Here is a 17,201-nt window from a genome sequence, read left to right on the forward strand (position 1 = left end):
TATATCATTACATGGATGGTATTTAAAAAAAAAGAATGGTATTTTTATTTAAGGAAAAAGATAGTTTTAAAGATATGATTTTAAAAGAGTGAGTTAAGTTATTTTATTTTAAAATATCATATAAAATCTAAAAAATAAAAATCCACATATTTTCTGATTTATGAAATGGGATTTTATCAGAGTTTTATATAAATAAGTATAAATATAGCTAATATTTTATAGGAAAATGAGATTAGAGATCCAAACCATTAGCAAAGAAATTGCAATAATTAGTTCAATAAATAGATTGATTTGCATCTCATTCTTAATGATTTAATATACTTCGATCTTTTGATTAATACTTTGTTTTTTCATTTATAATATAATTTATCACAAAAATTGTTTTTTTTCAAGAATTGTAATTTTTATCTACAGTCACTAATTAATAATTTAAATTAAATTAAAACTAAGTATAAAAATAGAATTTCACAACATTTACTATTATAATATTTATATTTTAAAAATAATTTCAAAAGATTATTTATTTAAATTTAGTCTAATAACAATTATCATGTTTCTAAAATTGAATTTATATATTATTATGTTTTAATTTTGTCATCATATAGCTCAATTGGCATAGATATTGTTGCCAATGTAGGAGGATATGAGTTTAAATACGTTTAAGCGCATTATCCTCTTATTTATGAGTTGAAAATGAATTATGATTAGGTTTAGGCATTGTGTAAAAAAAAATACTTTACATTTTTTTAATGATAGAATGAACCTAATTGTAAAAAGACACGCGTCATGATTTAGAAAGAATTTGTTAAAATGTGATATAAGAACAAGAATTTGGGCGGTGAGAAATTAGAATAGAAAACAGCAATGTTGTGGTGGAATAGCAATTTTAATAAAATCTTTTTCCTTTTTACATTTTGGTCCGTCTTTATTATCTTATAACTTCTATTTTTATTGAATCTAGTTACACATACGATAAAATACTTTAATGATTGTTGTCGTTGATATTATTTTATAATAATTATCATTTTTATATATTAGAGAGGAAAGTAGGGGCGGGAGAATAATAGAATACGTTTGGAATTTGGAGGGACCGTAACCGTCGTTCAAAACACCAACTAACTGTCCATATTTTATTCCCAACTAACTCTATCGGATGCTTCCATATTTATTTAATGAATACATATTTCTTATAGTTAAAAGTATCATTAAAATTCTATGCTAGATGTTCAAATTGTATTTTGCTCATTTTACTTAAAAATGGGTAAATTAATTATTTATATTAGATTAAAGAGTAAATTAGTTATTTCATTTAAAATTTCATCTATTTATACTATTAAGTGATGATGTGGTTAACGGAGTAAATAGGCAGCAACATGTAGAGTGACATGTGCATCTCATGTGCGATGCCAGTAAATATTAAAAAAATTTTAAAAACTTAAAATAAATATTTTTAATTATTATTTGAAAAACTACGTTCAGGATAAACTTGAACAAATAATAGTTAAAAATATATAAAATTATTTTTAATCATTTATTATCATTTTCATAATTTTAAATCATTTTAAAATAATTTTCTATATTAGAGTGTAGGTTGGAGTTAGACTCCAACACTCAAAATTTTGAAGAGTTCTACACATTTATCATATATCATCCGTATAGAAGAAACGAAAATAAGAAAAAAAAAGTCTTGTTAAGTTAAACAATTATTTTATGAATTGTTTGGTGACTCAATCGGTAACTCAAAAGTGTAACATAATTTTTTTTATTATGCCAATGGGTTAGATCGTATTCACTTTTGACTTTTTTTTCTTTGTATGGTATGATGTTAGCAACAACTTAAAAAGCATCTTATGAGTAATACCATTCAAACCCATATCAATGAATTACTCTGTTACTTCAACTTGACTTCATAAAAAAAAGAATCCTATAAATCAAACGCCCTGTGAATCTGTAATTTTTTTTCCCGACTTGATAAAAATGATGGCATCGGAGTATGAAATAGTTAAAAGTGCAACAAAGAAGGGTGGTCCAAAACTATTGGAATAAAATTTTGTTGTAACTTAAAATAAAGAAAGAAAAAGGCCGGGAGAAAAGAAATATGGAAATAATTGTTGGTTGATTCACATTTTTATCTAGTTGAAGTGCTATTTAAATACATAAAAAATAACAACATCTTAGAATCATAGGATTAGATCTTTAGTATCGCAATTCGTGCAGTCTAAGTTAGCTTAATTTTCATAAAATAAGGATCCTTACAGAATTTCTTCAAGGCACCAAGTTATATAACGAAAGCAACACAAGGCAAAAAAAAAATTGCTCAAAAGAACAGAATAACCATATAAAAACAATGCACGAGAGGTGTTTGAGTAAATGCTCTCAATTTAGTATTCACAAAATGAAGGGGAGGCTCCCTATTTATAGTTGAGCTCCTCAAAATATAACGGTCTAGCCAAATTTATATCGACAGACGAGATGAAGCTTATCCCTACAAGGTATTTACAAGATTTACGCAATCAAATCAAATCAAACATTTCCCTATTTACTAATGTAACCTAATTTTTCATATCTGCTTCATTAGGTCACTCAGGCTTTAAATAAATAGGTTTCTCCGTCAGTTTTTTGAATTGGGTCAATTTTTGTGGGTCAAATGATCCCATCCAACTGATTGACTTCCATGGGATGCATTTTGCGCGATGGTCACGGGCTTTGAATTGCAACCCGTGACGCTAGAATCAAACAATTACCAGATTTTATGATCAACAATCCCCTAAATTAGCAACAATAATGAAACAAAAAATCATCAAGGTTGTTTTGACTAAATCTTGAGCAGTTGAAGCACAACTTGAACACTCCTTCTTGCTTTGGTTGCTGCAAACTCCAAGTTTCTCTAAAAAACTCAAACTTGCTTCTTAGTAAGAGCTTTGTAAATATATCAGCTAATTGAAATTTAGATTTGCAGTACTGTAAACCAATTAAACCTTTCTTCAACACTTCTTCAAGAGAAAATAATTTGATATTGAAATGCTTCATTTTTCCCATGAAAAATAGGATTGTTAGTGATAGAAATTGCAACTTGATTATCAATGAACACTTTTGTGCATCCTTCTTGCTTCAAATCCGTTAAAAAAAATTAACCACAAAGGTTGATTGATAACAGCACTAGTTGCAATAAATTCAACTTCTATTGTAGTTTAAACCAAACTTGAAACAGTAACTTGAAATGCTTTTCAAATCATCAAGCGAACCTCCCCAGTCACTATCTGAATAACCTTGCAAAACATAATCCTAATTTGCACAAAATCTGATTCCATAATTCAGTGTTCCTATCACATATCTAAGGACTCTTTTAGCAGTTGTAAGATGTGTTTCTGTTGCACAATTCATAAATCTAGATAATAGACTTACAGAATGTAAGATATCAAGTCTTGTAGTCGTTAGATACATCAGGCAACCAACTAGATTTCTGTAAAAGGTTTTATCGACTTTTTCAGCTTCATTTTTTTGCTCAGTTTCTCCTTTTGACACATTGGAGTATCTACACTCTTGCATTCATCCATTTTGAATTTTTTCAAAATTTTCTTAGCATACTTCTTTTGACAGATAAACACTTCTTCATTTTTCTACTTTATTTCCATTCCTAGACAGCAAGTCATTTCTCTCAAATCTGTCATCTCGAAAGTTTGCTTCATATCTTCTTTGGCCTTTCTCACAAGTTCTTCATTGCTTCCTGTAACCAGCAAATCATCCACATATAAGGAAACAACAACAAAATTGATTTCATCACCTTTGATGTAGAGGGTAGCTTCATTTAGACTTCTTTTGAAATGCAATTGCATTAAGTGCTCATCAATTTTGTTGTATCATACTCTCGACGCCTCTTTTAGGCCATACAAGCCTTCTTGAGCAAGTACACATCATCTCCTTGTCCTTTCATAGTAAAACCTTTAGGTTGCTCAAAGTAAATTTCTTCCTCCAAGAAGCCATTCAAGAATGTTGATTTAACATCAAGCTGATAGACTTTCCAGTTCTTTTGTGCAACTGCCACAGGCAACAACCTGATTGTATCTAGTTTAGCGGCAAGAGCAAAAGTCTCAGAAATATCAACACAAAAAATCTAAGCATACCCTTTTACAACAAGTCTAGCTTTATGCTTGTTGATTGAGCTATCGGGATTCAATTGGTTCTAGATGCCTATTTCACTCCAATCACTTTTTTATTTGCAGGTCTTTTTACCAACTTCCATGTATCATTTTCTTCGATCATCATGAGTTCCTCCTTCATTGCTTAAATCCATTTTTGATCCTTCTCAGCTTCCTAGAAATTTGTTGGTTTGAGTAAAACCGCGTTGCATCTTTAGTAAATATCAGAAAGTGATCTCATGCCTCTAACGGGCATATTATCAACCGACTCATCTTCCTTGAGTTGCAACTTTGAAACTTGATCAAGTACCACAGCTATTTGTTTTCCTACTCAATTCCACTCATCATTCTCCATGAAATGGACATCTCTACTTATCAAAGTTTTATTAGTGCTTGGTTGGAAAATTTTATAAGCTTTTGGGAAAACTGCAGTGTGTACCGTTTCTGCCAATATTTTTTTGGCAAATTATTTTCAAACGTCAAACATCTAGCCACCTTCATTATGGTACCATTTTTTTCTCTCGTTGACTCTATTTTGTTGTGGAGTGTATGGAGCAGTGAGTTTATGTTCAATCTTCGCTTCTTCACAGAAAAGATTAAATTAATTATAGGTGTACTCCCCGTCATTATCATATCTCAAAGCTTGAATTTTGTGTCCACTTTGCATTTCAATCCATTGCTTGAATTGCCAAAATACACCAGCTACATGATTGCTTGAATGGAAGTCTCAATTGCTTTCTTTGTTGGCAAGTTTTACAATTTGGAATTGCAAATTCAAGACAAGGGAGACCTTGAACCAATTCTTTTCTTTGCAAATTTACAACAGCTACATGATTGAAATGTCTTGGCCTCTTGTAACAAACTTCAGCATGGATATTTGTTGTAGAGAATATGACTTTCTCCTTCTCCAATAAATCAACTGCAAAACTCTTCCCTTTCATTTTTACTTTAAATACACCGTCGTCATTTGTATCTTTAATTAAACACTGATTAGTTTCAAAGATAACTTTGAGACCCTTTTGAATTTGACTGATGTTAGGTACAAATATCTTTGATAAATTTTGTACATAAATGATTTCAATTGCAACTGTACATTTTCCCTTAACCGCAATTTAGTCTCCATTGCCAATCTTTACTTGGAAAACTACCGAAGTATCCAACTCTTTGATCACGATCGAAAGTTATATAGTTGGTGCAACCACTATCAATGAGTCATTTCTCACTTGAATGAGAGATTGCAAAGCAAGTGGCCACAAAGAAATGCTCATCCGTCAGCAACTTGAGTAACATTTTTTTGTTGCAAATTCACTTGTGCAACCGTCTTTTGCTGAGTATTGCTTTTTCAAATTCTTTGATGATGTCTCATCTTCTGATATTTTTTAAATTGTTTGTCTGACTTTTTCCAGCATTTGAAAGGTGGATGACCCTTTCTTCCACAGTGTTTGTTGCAGATTTTGTTCCTGTATTTGTAATGGATGAATCAAAACCCGAATTTCTCTTCTTGTTCTTCTCATGTTTCCTTCCTGTTAGAATTAAGTGACCCAAAATTCTTATTTAAATAAAATACGATGGAAAATAAAATAAAAGTAAAATCCATATAGAACTAGACTTCTTTTATTTTATTTTAGAATAAGGTTTTAAACCTTATTAAACTCCATCTATTTTATATTGATTAGAGATAAGGTGTTTCAATCCTACTAGAATATGGCTTTGCAAGCCTATAAATAGACATAGTCTATTCCTCTTGTATTTGAGTAAAATTTTTCGACATAGTGAATTTTCTTCTCCTCTGCCGTGGTTTTTTTCCGAAAGGGTTTCCACGTAAAATTTATGTGTTCTTTATTTTTATTTATTTTATTCTATTTTATTTTTCACAAATTGGTATCGAGCTTAGGGTTATTCATCTCGATCACGGTAATGGCGTCTTTGAAGTATGAAATTCATTGTTGGATCGCAACACCAGATTTGCGTTGTGGCAAATTAAGATGCAAGCGGTTCTTGCAGATGGATCTAGAGGATGCCCTGCTAGGATAGATAAGATGCCTTCGACATTAACAGATGAAGAGAAGAAACGTAAGGATCGAAAGGCATTAACACAATTACATCTGCATTTGTCCAACGAAATTTTGCGGGATGTGATGAAAGAGAAAAGCGCCATTGCATTATGGAAGAGGCTAGAACAAATATGTATGTCGAAAACTCTAACAAGCAAGTTGCATATGAAGCGGCGTCTTTATGCTCATCGTTTGGAGGAAGGTGCGTCGTACACGAACACTTAACGGTGTTTAAAGAAATTCTCTCAACCTTGGAGGCCATGGAGGTTCGATATGATAAGGAAGATCTAGGGTTGATTCTACTTTGTTCGTTGCCCCCGTCTTATTCAACCTTTAGAGACACGATTTTATATAGCCGCGAGTCTCTCACAGTTGATGAGGTTTATGATTCTTTAACCTCGTATGATAAGATGAAGCATCTTGTGGTTAAACCCAACTCTCGGGAGAGGGTCTCATTGTTCGTGGGAGACAAGACCGGAATGTTGATGATGATCGTGGTAGAACACAGAACGGAATCCTCGTGGTAAATCTAAGGGTAGATCGAAATCTTCAAACAGAGGTAAAACTTGCAACTTCGCAAGAAGAAAGGGCACATTAAATCTGAGTGCTATAAGCTACAAAATAAGATTAAAGGGAGGTGCGAATCAAAAGGAAAACAGACGAAGAAAATTCGGTGAAGGCGATGTTGTAGAAGACTACGGCGATGGTGAACTTCTAGTTGCTTCATCAATGATTCTAAAGTAAGCGAGGAGTGGATACTTGATTCAGTTGCACCTTCCACATGAGTCCCAATCGGGATTGGTTTACAACTTATGAAACGAAGATCTGAAGGTGTTGTTTTGATGGGAAATAATGCTTCATGTAAAATCGCAGTGTTGGAACAATTAAAGTTAAGATGTTTGATGGAGTTGTCGAACACTTAGTGACGTGCGGCATGTTCCGAATTGAAAAGAAATTTAATTTCGTTGAGTACTCTTGATTCAAAAGTGCAGATACACGGTGAAAGTGGGGTTTTAAAGATTTCAAAGGGTCCTTGTTGTGATGAAAGGGCAAAGAAAGATTGCCAAGTTATATGTTTCTACTGTGGTTCTCTATTCTTGGTGATGCAATTGTCGCTTCCTCTTCCTTGTCGGATGATGATATTACTAAACTTTGGCATATCGCCTAGGGCATATGAGTGAGAATGGCATGGCGAATTAAGCAAAGAGGACTTCTTAATGGGCAAGGAATTTGCAAACCGAATTTCTGTGAGCACTGTGTTTTTGGGAAGCAAAGAGAGTTCGATTCACTAGAGGAATCCATAACACGAAGGAAGCGTTGGAGTATATCCATTCGATCCGTGGGGCCGTCCGAGTGCCTTCGAGAGGTGGAGCTAATTATATGCTAACCTTTATTGATGATTTTTCCGAGAAAAGTTTGGGCGTTCTTCCGAAGCGAAAAGCGATGTGTTTTCCACATTTAAGTCTTGGAAAATTATGATTGAAAAGCAGACGGAAAAGCAGATAAAATACCTCCATGCTGAGACAATGGCTTAGAGTTACATTACGATGAGTTTAATAGATTGTGCAAGTCGAAGGATCATGAGACACTTGACGATTCGTCATACTCCACAAACAAAAGCGGCGTTGTAAGCGAATGAACGAAGCGATCATGGAGAAGGTTCGATGTATGTTGTCAAATGCCAACTTACGAAGTCATTTTGGGCGAGCGACCTCTCTGCATGTTTTTGATCAACCGATCTCCATCCGTTGCCATTGAGAAAAAGACTCCACAAGAGGTATGGTCCGGTAATCCCGCTAATTATTCGATTTAAAGATTTTTGGGTGTCCTGCGTATGCTCATGTTGATAATGGAAAATTGGAACCGAGATCCATTAAATGCGTTTTCTTGGTTATAAAGTTGGTGTAAAAGGCTATAAGTTATGGTGTCTGAAAATAGAAAAGTTGTGATTAGCAGAGATGTTGTTTTTGATGAAAGCGCTATGCTACCTAACTTATCTCTTAAAGACTCTTCCAATAAAGAAAACCAAAAGCGGTGGAGCATCGATTAATACAGAATCAACTCCTCAAGCCAGTACAAAAATTGAGAATAGAGTTGCTTCTTCACCGCAATACTCTATCGCCAAAAACAGGACAAGAAGAGAAATTAAACCTCCAAAGAAGTATGCCGAGGTTGATCTAGTTGCTTATGCTTTAAATGTGGTGAAGATATAGATGCGAATCAAGAGCCATTTAATTATTACGAGGCGATTAGTGTGAAGACTCGAAAAGTGGATGTTTGCTATGCAAGAGGAGATGGAATCACTCCACAAAAGCAGAACATGGGATCTTGTAAAACTTCCTAAAGGTAAAAAGGCATTCGTTGTAAATGGGTGTTTAAAAGAAAGAAGGGACTCAGGAGTTGAAGAACCCGGATATAAAGCAAGGCTTGTTGCAAAGGGTGACAGTCAGAGTGCCATCTTTCTTACAAAAGATCAAATGTTTCATGAGAGAACAAAACACATTGATATTCGATATCATTTTGTTCGTGATATTATTGCTCGTGGTGATATTGTTGTGAGCAAAATTAGCACTCATGAAAATCCTGCAGATATGATGACTAAGTCACTTCCTATAACCAAGTTTGAGCATTGCTTAGACTTGGTTGGTGTTCATTGTTGAAGTTAAACCCTTAAGGGTTTTTGGAAGAGGTGAAGAACTTGTTTATTGAAAGTTCGCGATGAAGAACTTGTTCATTGAGAATTTGTGTCAAGGTGGAGATTGTTAGAATTAAGTGACCCAAAATTCTTATTTAAATAAAATACGATGGAAAATAAAATAAAAGTAAAATCCATATAGAACTAGACTTCTTTTATTTTATTTTAGAATAAGGTTTTAAACCTTATTAAACTCCATCTATTTTATATTGATTAGGATAAGGTGTTTCAATCCTACTAGAATATGGCTTTGCAAGCCTATAAATAGACATAGTCTATTCCTCTTGTATTTGAGTAAAAATTTTTCGACATAGTGAATTTTCTTCTCCTCTGCCCGTGGTTTTTTTCCCGAAAGGGTTTCCACGTAAAATTTATGTGTTCTTTATTTTTATTTATTTTATTCTATTTTATTTTTTCACACTTCCCTTCCCTCCTTGATTATATTGAGCTTTCGTAGCTAATGTACTTAACAGACCCTTCAGATCTCATGAGCCTTCTTTGCTCTTATGGTTGCAAACATTCATCAAATCTACCAAACTAACCTTTAACATATCTTTAGTATTTTCCAACGAGGAAATGATTACTTCAATTTTTTCTGGAACAGTTAGAAGAATTTTTTGAACTAATCTAGAACCAGGAAATTCAAATCAAAATAATCTTTGTTTGTAATTCCAAACAATTTGTCAAAGTACTCCTCCACCGTCTCAGAGTCATTCATCTTCTGTAGTTCAAACTCTCTAATCAGGTTCAAGATTTTCATTTCTTTAATCCTTACATCTCCTTCATATTCCTTCAAAGAATTTCATTTCTTTAATCCTTACATCTCCTTCATGAAATTCCAAACTTTTTACTCCTTCAGGAAATTCCAAACTTCAAAAGCTAACTTCATTGTCATGATTTTGAGAAAAAATTCATATTCATATGAGATTACAGAAAATATTCATATGAGACTACAGAAAATAACATAGCTCTTGCCTTTAATTTTCTTTATTTCTTCTCCTTGTAATTCTTGATTTGCGCCATAGTTGGATTGACAGATAATGAAGGAACTCCATAATCTTCCTCCACAACTACTTATAGATCATTTGCTTCTAAATGAGCCTTCATCCTTGCTGCCCAAACATGGTAAAGATTATCATGTGCAAGTGCAAAAGAAATTTCTGAATCCATAGAAGACAAATTTTTTCATGGCTCTTGATACCAATTTGTTGGAATAAATTCAATCTTTTATAATAAAATTTTGCTGTAACTTGAAGAAAGAAAGATAAAAAGCTAGGAGAAAAGAAAGGTGGAAATAATTGCTAGTTGATTCACACTTTTATTGAGCTGAGGTGCTGTTTAAATACATGAAAAAATAACCACATCCTAGAATCAAGCAACTACCAGATTTTATGATCAACAATCTCCTAAAATTAGCAACAATAATGAAACAAAATACCAGCAAGGTTATTTTGACTATAAATCTTGCAGCAGCTGAAGCACAACTTAAACAAAAACAAACCAGTCACGTGGTGCCATGGCATGATGAATTAGGGCCATTGATGTGAGGAGGGAAGGTGGAGATGCCTTGTTTAGAGAGGTCAGCTAGCACAGTATCAGTGGAAGGAGGCTTGAGGCCTAAAGGCAAAGGTAACCATGGCTTGCTTATTGCTTCTTTCACAACCTTGTCGATTACCTCCTCTGCCTGCAGTGCATTCAAACACAAATTAATCACAGGGTTAAAACAAAATTAGTGAAAATAAAAGTGCAATATCAGATGAAGACACATTGTAGCATACCGGCTGATGTTCAACAGAATTTTGAGGCATGCCACTTCTGTTATCCATGGTGCCAGAACAATGAAATACAGATGCATTCTGCAGATTCGCAAAATATTACAATTCATTCATATACTTATTTGCTTTTCTTTTTTTTAAATTCTAAAAAGGGTCATTGTATGTATACCTGATAACTACTCACTTGAGTGAATGCAGAACTATATCCATGAGGTGGGGGCATAACAGGGCAGCCCCACGCATCGGCATGCGCCTGAATAAAAAAAAATGATCATATATCAAATATGTAGCTGCATTTCATATCTCTGTCCAGGCACTGTGACATACCGGTTAATTGAGTCAGCCAAGTAGTTAAAAAAGTTGAAATTGTAGACCCTAATAAACTCACCCCTGGATATGGCTTCCAATGCCAACTTTCAGTTGGTTGCCACAAGGGGTAACCCTGTGAACCCCACATTTGGATGCTGGATGGTGCTCCCCACATGGGATAGAGTGGACCAACTGGGACATCATGATTTGAGTAATGTGGTGGGAAGGCTATGATCGGTTTATGTGGATAACAACTCCTTTGGGTTTGATCTCTTTGTGGCCACCTTCGATTATCCTCCTTGGGCAAAATATGTTTTCTATGCATTCTATATTTCTGCTTCACAAACAAAAGGCGAATCATTTTATTCACCAGTGCTCAAGGCGAAGAGAAGAAAAAGAAAAGGGCAAAATCTAATCGTACTGTTATTTAAAATAAGGTAAATTTCATGTATATTGCAATGTCTTATGATGACTACCTAAGCTTAGCTAGCATAACAAAGGAAATCATTCTTTTTGAAGCAAAACTGTAACCAGAACTAAATTTTCAACAGGAAAAAAGGCACTTTTATTATAGAATCAGATTGTGTATCCGGAAGGCAAAACTGCTACCAACCTGTAGATGACTAGCAACATTATGCCTAGTCAAGCCTTCTACTTTCATCAGCTCTAGTATTCGAGAAGGGATGGCTTGATCTATACCTAGTTGGTCCACCGCTTGTACAAATTTCTTGTGGAGTGCCGGTGTCCAGTCTACCTGAAAATTCAGACCAAAAAGAATGTATTTAATATCTACACCCATATACAATTGTATGACAAAATTACTTAACCATAAATATTCAAAGGAAAGTAGTAATCAAGAAAAGTTTGATGGGAGCCCTTTATCCAAGTCTATGTATGCTATAACCCATCCAACCTACTTGTTTCAACTTTTTCCTTGTTTACAAGAAAGTGTTAGCCCGAGGACTTGATCTTAGGCCTTATATAACAAAGGAGTTAAGAAGAAAAAGACAACATAAGTGAATGCTATACTTCTTCCAAAACTTTGTGGTGTAATCTGAAGAAGTGGATAATGATAGCAAATAGTGAGATGACAAAGCTGGAAGTAATGTCTCGAAATCTCAAAAGTAATCACCTAAAACTTCAGTTTTGAACAGAAACAAGATGGATTTTGGAATCAGGTGATGATAGAATAGTGATTATCAAATACTCTCAGTAAGCATGTTTCCTTTGCTGGTATCTGATGAAATATAATGGCTGGACTACTGGAAAAGTGCAAGATATTCTGCAAGCTGAAGGGAATGTTACCATAAGTTTGAGTAAGGTTCTATGCATTTTAGAAACTTCTTAAATGTTGCCTATAAAAGATGACAGGGAATGACTTTTTAAGCTAGATTACCTTTGACTTTTTTCGATTAGCTTTGTTCAGACAAGAACTATGAATACCAGAAACTGTACTGGGTTTTTCAGCAACAGCTTGAGAATTTTTGCTATTTACTCCGTTTTCTGTTTGAGAATACGTGGTGCTCTCACCCTTGGTACCATCAACTAAGTCAGCCTCCTCTGTCACCATGGTATCCCTTGGTCCCAGAGGTTGGCCAACTGGTATAGTTACTTCAGCAATTGTATTGTCACTTGTAGTTTCGACAGATTTGGATTCTCCATCCTGCTCACTGCTCTCTTTTTCAATCGAGCAGTTAGCTTGATCTTGGCAATCTCCATCTGCTGACAACCTCCCTCCCTGTTCTAGTTGTGGTGTTGATGGAGCTGGGTACTTATCACTTCCTGTTGATGGCTCAGGGTCATTTTCATGAATCACAGATGCATCTTGGGTTTTATCCAAGTCTTTATTCTTAGGTTCTCCGTTTTCCAATTGTAAGTACAACATTGAAACCAAGGATTCTTTAACAGGCTTTACTGATTCAGACAGGTCAGTCCCCACAGAATTGAATGCCTGTACATGACTAATAAAATGAGAATTTCTATAACAAAGTGCTTAATGGACATTTACATGTAAATTCCATTGTTATTCAAGCAGTATCCAGAGCAACCTTACGAACCACGTGTTGCCATATATTCCTTAGTTTTTCCTCAGACAGCGGTTTCTTAAGAAACTCAACTGCACCCAGCTGAAAATAAGTTGTCAAAACATGAGTTAGCGATAATGGCACGTGGCAAAGACTCAAAGAACCTAGGCACACTATATGACTTCAGTCAAGAAGACTTGTACATGAAGGTTTAAAGTTTCTGAAAGCACTGAACTTCAACCAAAAAATCCAATATTTCTCAACGGAGAGTAGAGTAAGAAGAAGAAAAGATTACGACAATTAAGAGTCTAAAATTCATTTGAATTGACAACTTGGACAAACATATATGTGCAGAAGAAAATGCATGTAAACTGCTCAGTGTATGGTAGGATGGAATAAATCTTACCGCTATGCACTTCATCATCGTGCTGATGCAATGAATGTTTGAAGTCACTGAAATAAAAATGACTTACAACATTATTAGGAACTAGAAAATATACCCAACAACCATAATTATGATCACAGATGCCAATAAAAGTTTATGTCCAGGGTGATAAAACAGAGTTTCATATGCTATAATTTGAAGATCTACAGCAAAACAAGGTAGGTGTAGTTTCTGAACTTACGAATGGTAGGCAAGTTCTTTGCAGTTTCAAGAAACTTAAAACTCCCATTCTTTTTGTTTGTATTAATCTGCATCATACATGCTGTTAGTATAAAGTTACATGCAAATGACCAAAGCAGCGAAGGATTACACTATTTATCTTGATAATGAAAGGACTGAATAGATATTTATATTAAAGCTTTGGATGAAACAATTAGTACCATGTTGATAGAAATGTGGTGGCTTGCTATAATTGAATTTTTATATATAACAAAGCAAGAATAGCATATAATATTAAAATTTCTAGTAAGCAACTAGTACTAGTGCCAATACAACAATCAGATAATGCCAAAGATCTACCGTGTTCTTACTACAAATCATCAACATTTGAAATATGCATTTTAACTGCTTTTCCACCCCACCCCCCAAAAAAAGATACTTTTTGTAAAAAACCGTCAAAGTCCATTCATTACCTCTACAATGGCTACATGGAAGCTTTCAGGTCTACTTGAAACCGCAGAAAGAGCTTCATTTTCATTGCAGAAGGTATAAACTGCAAAAGGCACAATAATTTTTATTATACATTCAATGAGACATATACAGGGAGAAACAGAGAAAAAAGGAGATAGAACTAAAGGCCCCAATTAAAGAAACTATGAGATTACTATGAAGATAGAGTAAAAACATACCATTTAACCACCATTTAAAAAAGGAAACTACAAAGAATATACTTGCATTTTCTTTTTATAATTTTATTTCACTGAAAACAGGAGATCTTAAAGGGGGAGAAGATAACTGAACTGAAATGGGCATCCAGAACAACTTAAATCTGAAAACTGATATACCATTAAAAGAAAATTTTCTATATTTATGGGAGAGTGAAACTAATTCAGAAAATTGATTCCTTGTTATAGAGCTCATGACCACAAAGTTTCCAAGGTTTATTTATGGTTTCAATCCAAAGCCAAACTTCCAGAAAAAAAAATACTAATTTAAAGCAAAGGAGCAATAACAGTTAGAATATATGCTTTGAGGACAAAGATGGGGACCAACATAGTTAAGAGAAAAAGAAGAATAATGTGAAGTGGATACCCCAAATGAACTAAAAACTTCTAATTCAAGTAAAAAAGGGTGGATTCTAACCAATATAGTCCATTGCCTCAAGCTTTGATTTTAACTCAGCAGCAGAATTGCTGTCCTCATCAAGGAGAAGGACCTTGAGACCCTTTGGAAAATCCTTCCATTCTGATAAATCATTTGTAGTGCAAATCATAGCTGGCTTGGCATCCTTTCTTAGGCAACCGACAAGTAACGCAAATTGCTTCTTATCAAAATCAGATTATTTCTGCATAACCACAACAAATTTCCCATAAACAAATTTCTTATCTTGATCTAATCATCAAAACTGGTTTTCATCAAAGAAAAATACAAATCCCTTCTTTTTTCTGTGAAGCAAGATTAAAGCAGACTATGCTATAATAAACTTTAAGACAAAATTCAGCCAAATTAAACAAGTTTATCGTGTAATATAGTTAATGAGAACGTATTTTTAAGACCGTACCGCAAATGCAAAGGTTTTTAACTGAAGATTGACTCATAAAAAGGGGTGTAGCGAACAGAAATACCTTATTTAAATTCTAATGCATGATCGGTTTACAGTTTACCATGCATGCAGTATTATATATTATTGATCATTTACCAAATCAAAACACTTCCTTAAACAGATAATTATCTGTATAGTAGCTATGAAACGAGAATTAAGAAAGATCCTATCTTTTGTGCAATTACAAGTACTAGTATTTGAAGACAAGAAGTAGACAAAATAACCCATTTAAGATATCCTTAAATGCAGCAGAACATAGCAAAAACAACGGCCGAATTGGGAAAAGATAAACAATTTGTTAATAGAAAAAAAGGAATGGGAAGCATTTGAAAGTGAAAATACCCGAAAAATAGATGAACACAACAATGTTAAAAGACCATTTCATGCATGCAAGAAGAAACATCAAATAAGCCCAATATTATTGCAAAAAGAAAAAGAAAGAAAGACCCACCTCTCTTAGTCTCTGAAAACGAAGTAGCATGCAACAAAAGAAGAATATTACCAAAAAGAGAGGGAAGGAAAAAATACTCCAGAAAGAAGCTACTGGAGAACGACTAAGTCGTTTAGGGGATAAACAAGATTTATGGAAGATAGATAACTTTCCATTTCTCCTCTCAAGTCTTAGTTTTTTGAACTATTACAAGCTCTTTCCTTTGGCTCCATATAATTTTTGTTTGGCCCTACTGTTAAATTTGGCACCAACTTTTATCGGTGAAAATCAAATATTTTAAAATAGTCAAATAAGTATCAAATTTTAGGAAAACTTTTAGGAAAATAATCAAATAAGGTTAATCTTTTAAAATAAAAAGTGTTTAAATAATTTTTTTATATATATTATGTTTTAAACACATATATGGAAAACTCTGATTTGAATTATTTCAAGAAGGTTTATCTTTTATAATTTTTTTTTGAAAATCTTTAAAAATGTATTTTAAAATTTTAATATTAGGCGAGTAATTCTTAAAAAGATGTTTTAACTTTTTTTCGGAATTTTAGTGGAAAGTTGAAATCATTTCAACGAATAAAATTGATTTAATTAAAAAACTATAAAAAATTTAAATTTTGAGTTATTTTGTTTTTCGAGTTAACTCGATTAAATAATTTGAGTTTCGAGTTCAAGTTGAGTTAAGTTTTAGGATTTAAATAATTTGAAGAACAGTGTAAATACATTTTGATCCTTATCAATTTTAAAATGAGTAAATTAATCTTTTTACACCAAAATTACAAAAAATTAAAATAATTTTAAAAATTCAAAGTAATTTTAAAATTCAAAATAATTATAAAAATTCCAAAATTTATATTTTAAAATTATAAAAATTTTAAAATTTTCTAAAATAATAATTTTCTAAAATTTTCTAAAATAATTATACTAAAGTATTTTTTTCTTATTTTGCTTTGAAAAATTTTGTTTTGAATTTATGCTTTAACATGAAATTAATTATTAGTTATATTATAACAATATTTTAATTTGACATGTTTAATTTCACTTGATTTGCCTCGACTTGAATTTTATTTCACTCAACTCAATTCAAAAATTTCAAATCAATTAGAATAATAAAATAAGACTCATAAACTCAATTAATTTAAAATTTATTTCACTCAATTTAATCCAACGTTCACCCGTAATTAAATATTAGTCTCCAATTTCTTATACCTCACAATTGCATCCAAACTTCAAAATGGGAGGTTTATTTTTCTAAAGCATTTTTTTATAATAAAAAATTATTTGTATTGATATGTATATGTTTTAATAATTAAATTTAAGTATTTTTATTGAATATATGTTCGAGCTTTCAAATTACAAAACTCTTTATTCAAAACTTGGCTCTCGGACAATAAGCTCAGTAATTAGTATTATTTTTTCTTTAGCAGTTTTCTTGTGACCACCTCAAATTTAAAAAAAAAAAAAAAAAACCTTCAATCTTTTCCACTTTGTCTAATGAACCACCAAATGTTACCACATGTTGTGTTTCTTCTTGTCTTTTTTTATTGGAATTT

The 17,201-nt window shown here is 32.9% G+C and overlaps 1 protein-coding gene across 2 annotated transcripts; it reads right to left on the minus strand.

Annotated features, from left to right (window-relative positions):
• Window positions 1–10,177: 10,177 nt before the first annotated feature.
• LOC108478422 (two-component response regulator-like APRR2) lies at window positions 10,178–15,910 on the minus strand. 2 transcript variants are annotated; one of them, XM_017780880.2, is made up of 12 exons: window positions 15,655–15,910; window positions 14,744–14,945; window positions 14,074–14,153; window positions 13,623–13,689; window positions 13,403–13,449; window positions 13,021–13,098; window positions 12,369–12,923; window positions 11,586–11,726; window positions 11,052–11,306; window positions 10,833–10,916; window positions 10,667–10,744; window positions 10,178–10,572 (listed from the first exon to the last, which is right to left on the minus strand). In XM_017780880.2, exons 2-12 carry the CDS (start codon window positions 14,871–14,873, stop codon window positions 10,393–10,395), a joined length of 1,695 nt encoding a protein of 564 aa, XP_017636369.1. In that variant the 5' UTR covers window positions 14,874–14,945; window positions 15,655–15,910; the 3' UTR covers window positions 10,178–10,392. The 2 variants fall into 2 exon arrangements, with proteins under 2 accessions (XP_017636369.1, XP_052878640.1); XM_053022680.1 differs by lacking the exon at window positions 15,655–15,910 and adding an exon at window positions 15,546–15,628.
• Between the last annotated feature and the right edge of the window lie 1,291 nt (window positions 15,911–17,201).

The sequence above is a fragment of the Gossypium arboreum genome, chromosome 12, assembly GCF_025698485.1.
Source record: "Gossypium arboreum isolate Shixiya-1 chromosome 12, ASM2569848v2, whole genome shotgun sequence".
NCBI lineage: Eukaryota > Viridiplantae > Streptophyta > Magnoliopsida > Malvales > Malvaceae > Gossypium > Gossypium arboreum.

What these genes read in the sequence shown, in the direction of transcription:
- LOC108478422 (XM_017780880.2), bottom strand. Translation starts at nt 14,873, where the DNA reads ATGATTTGCACTACAAATGATTTATCAGAATGGAAGGATTTTCCAAAG. An exon ending in CTAATCGAAAAAAGTCAAAG is followed by an intron (nt 11,727 to 12,368) that starts GTAATCTAGCTT and finishes CTGAATTTTCAG; the next exon opens with GTAGACTGGACACCGGCACT. An exon ending in ATTGGAAGCCATATCCAGGG is followed by an intron (nt 10,917 to 11,051) that starts GTGAGTTTATTA and finishes TTTTTTATTCAG; the next exon opens with GCGCATGCCGATGCGTGGGG.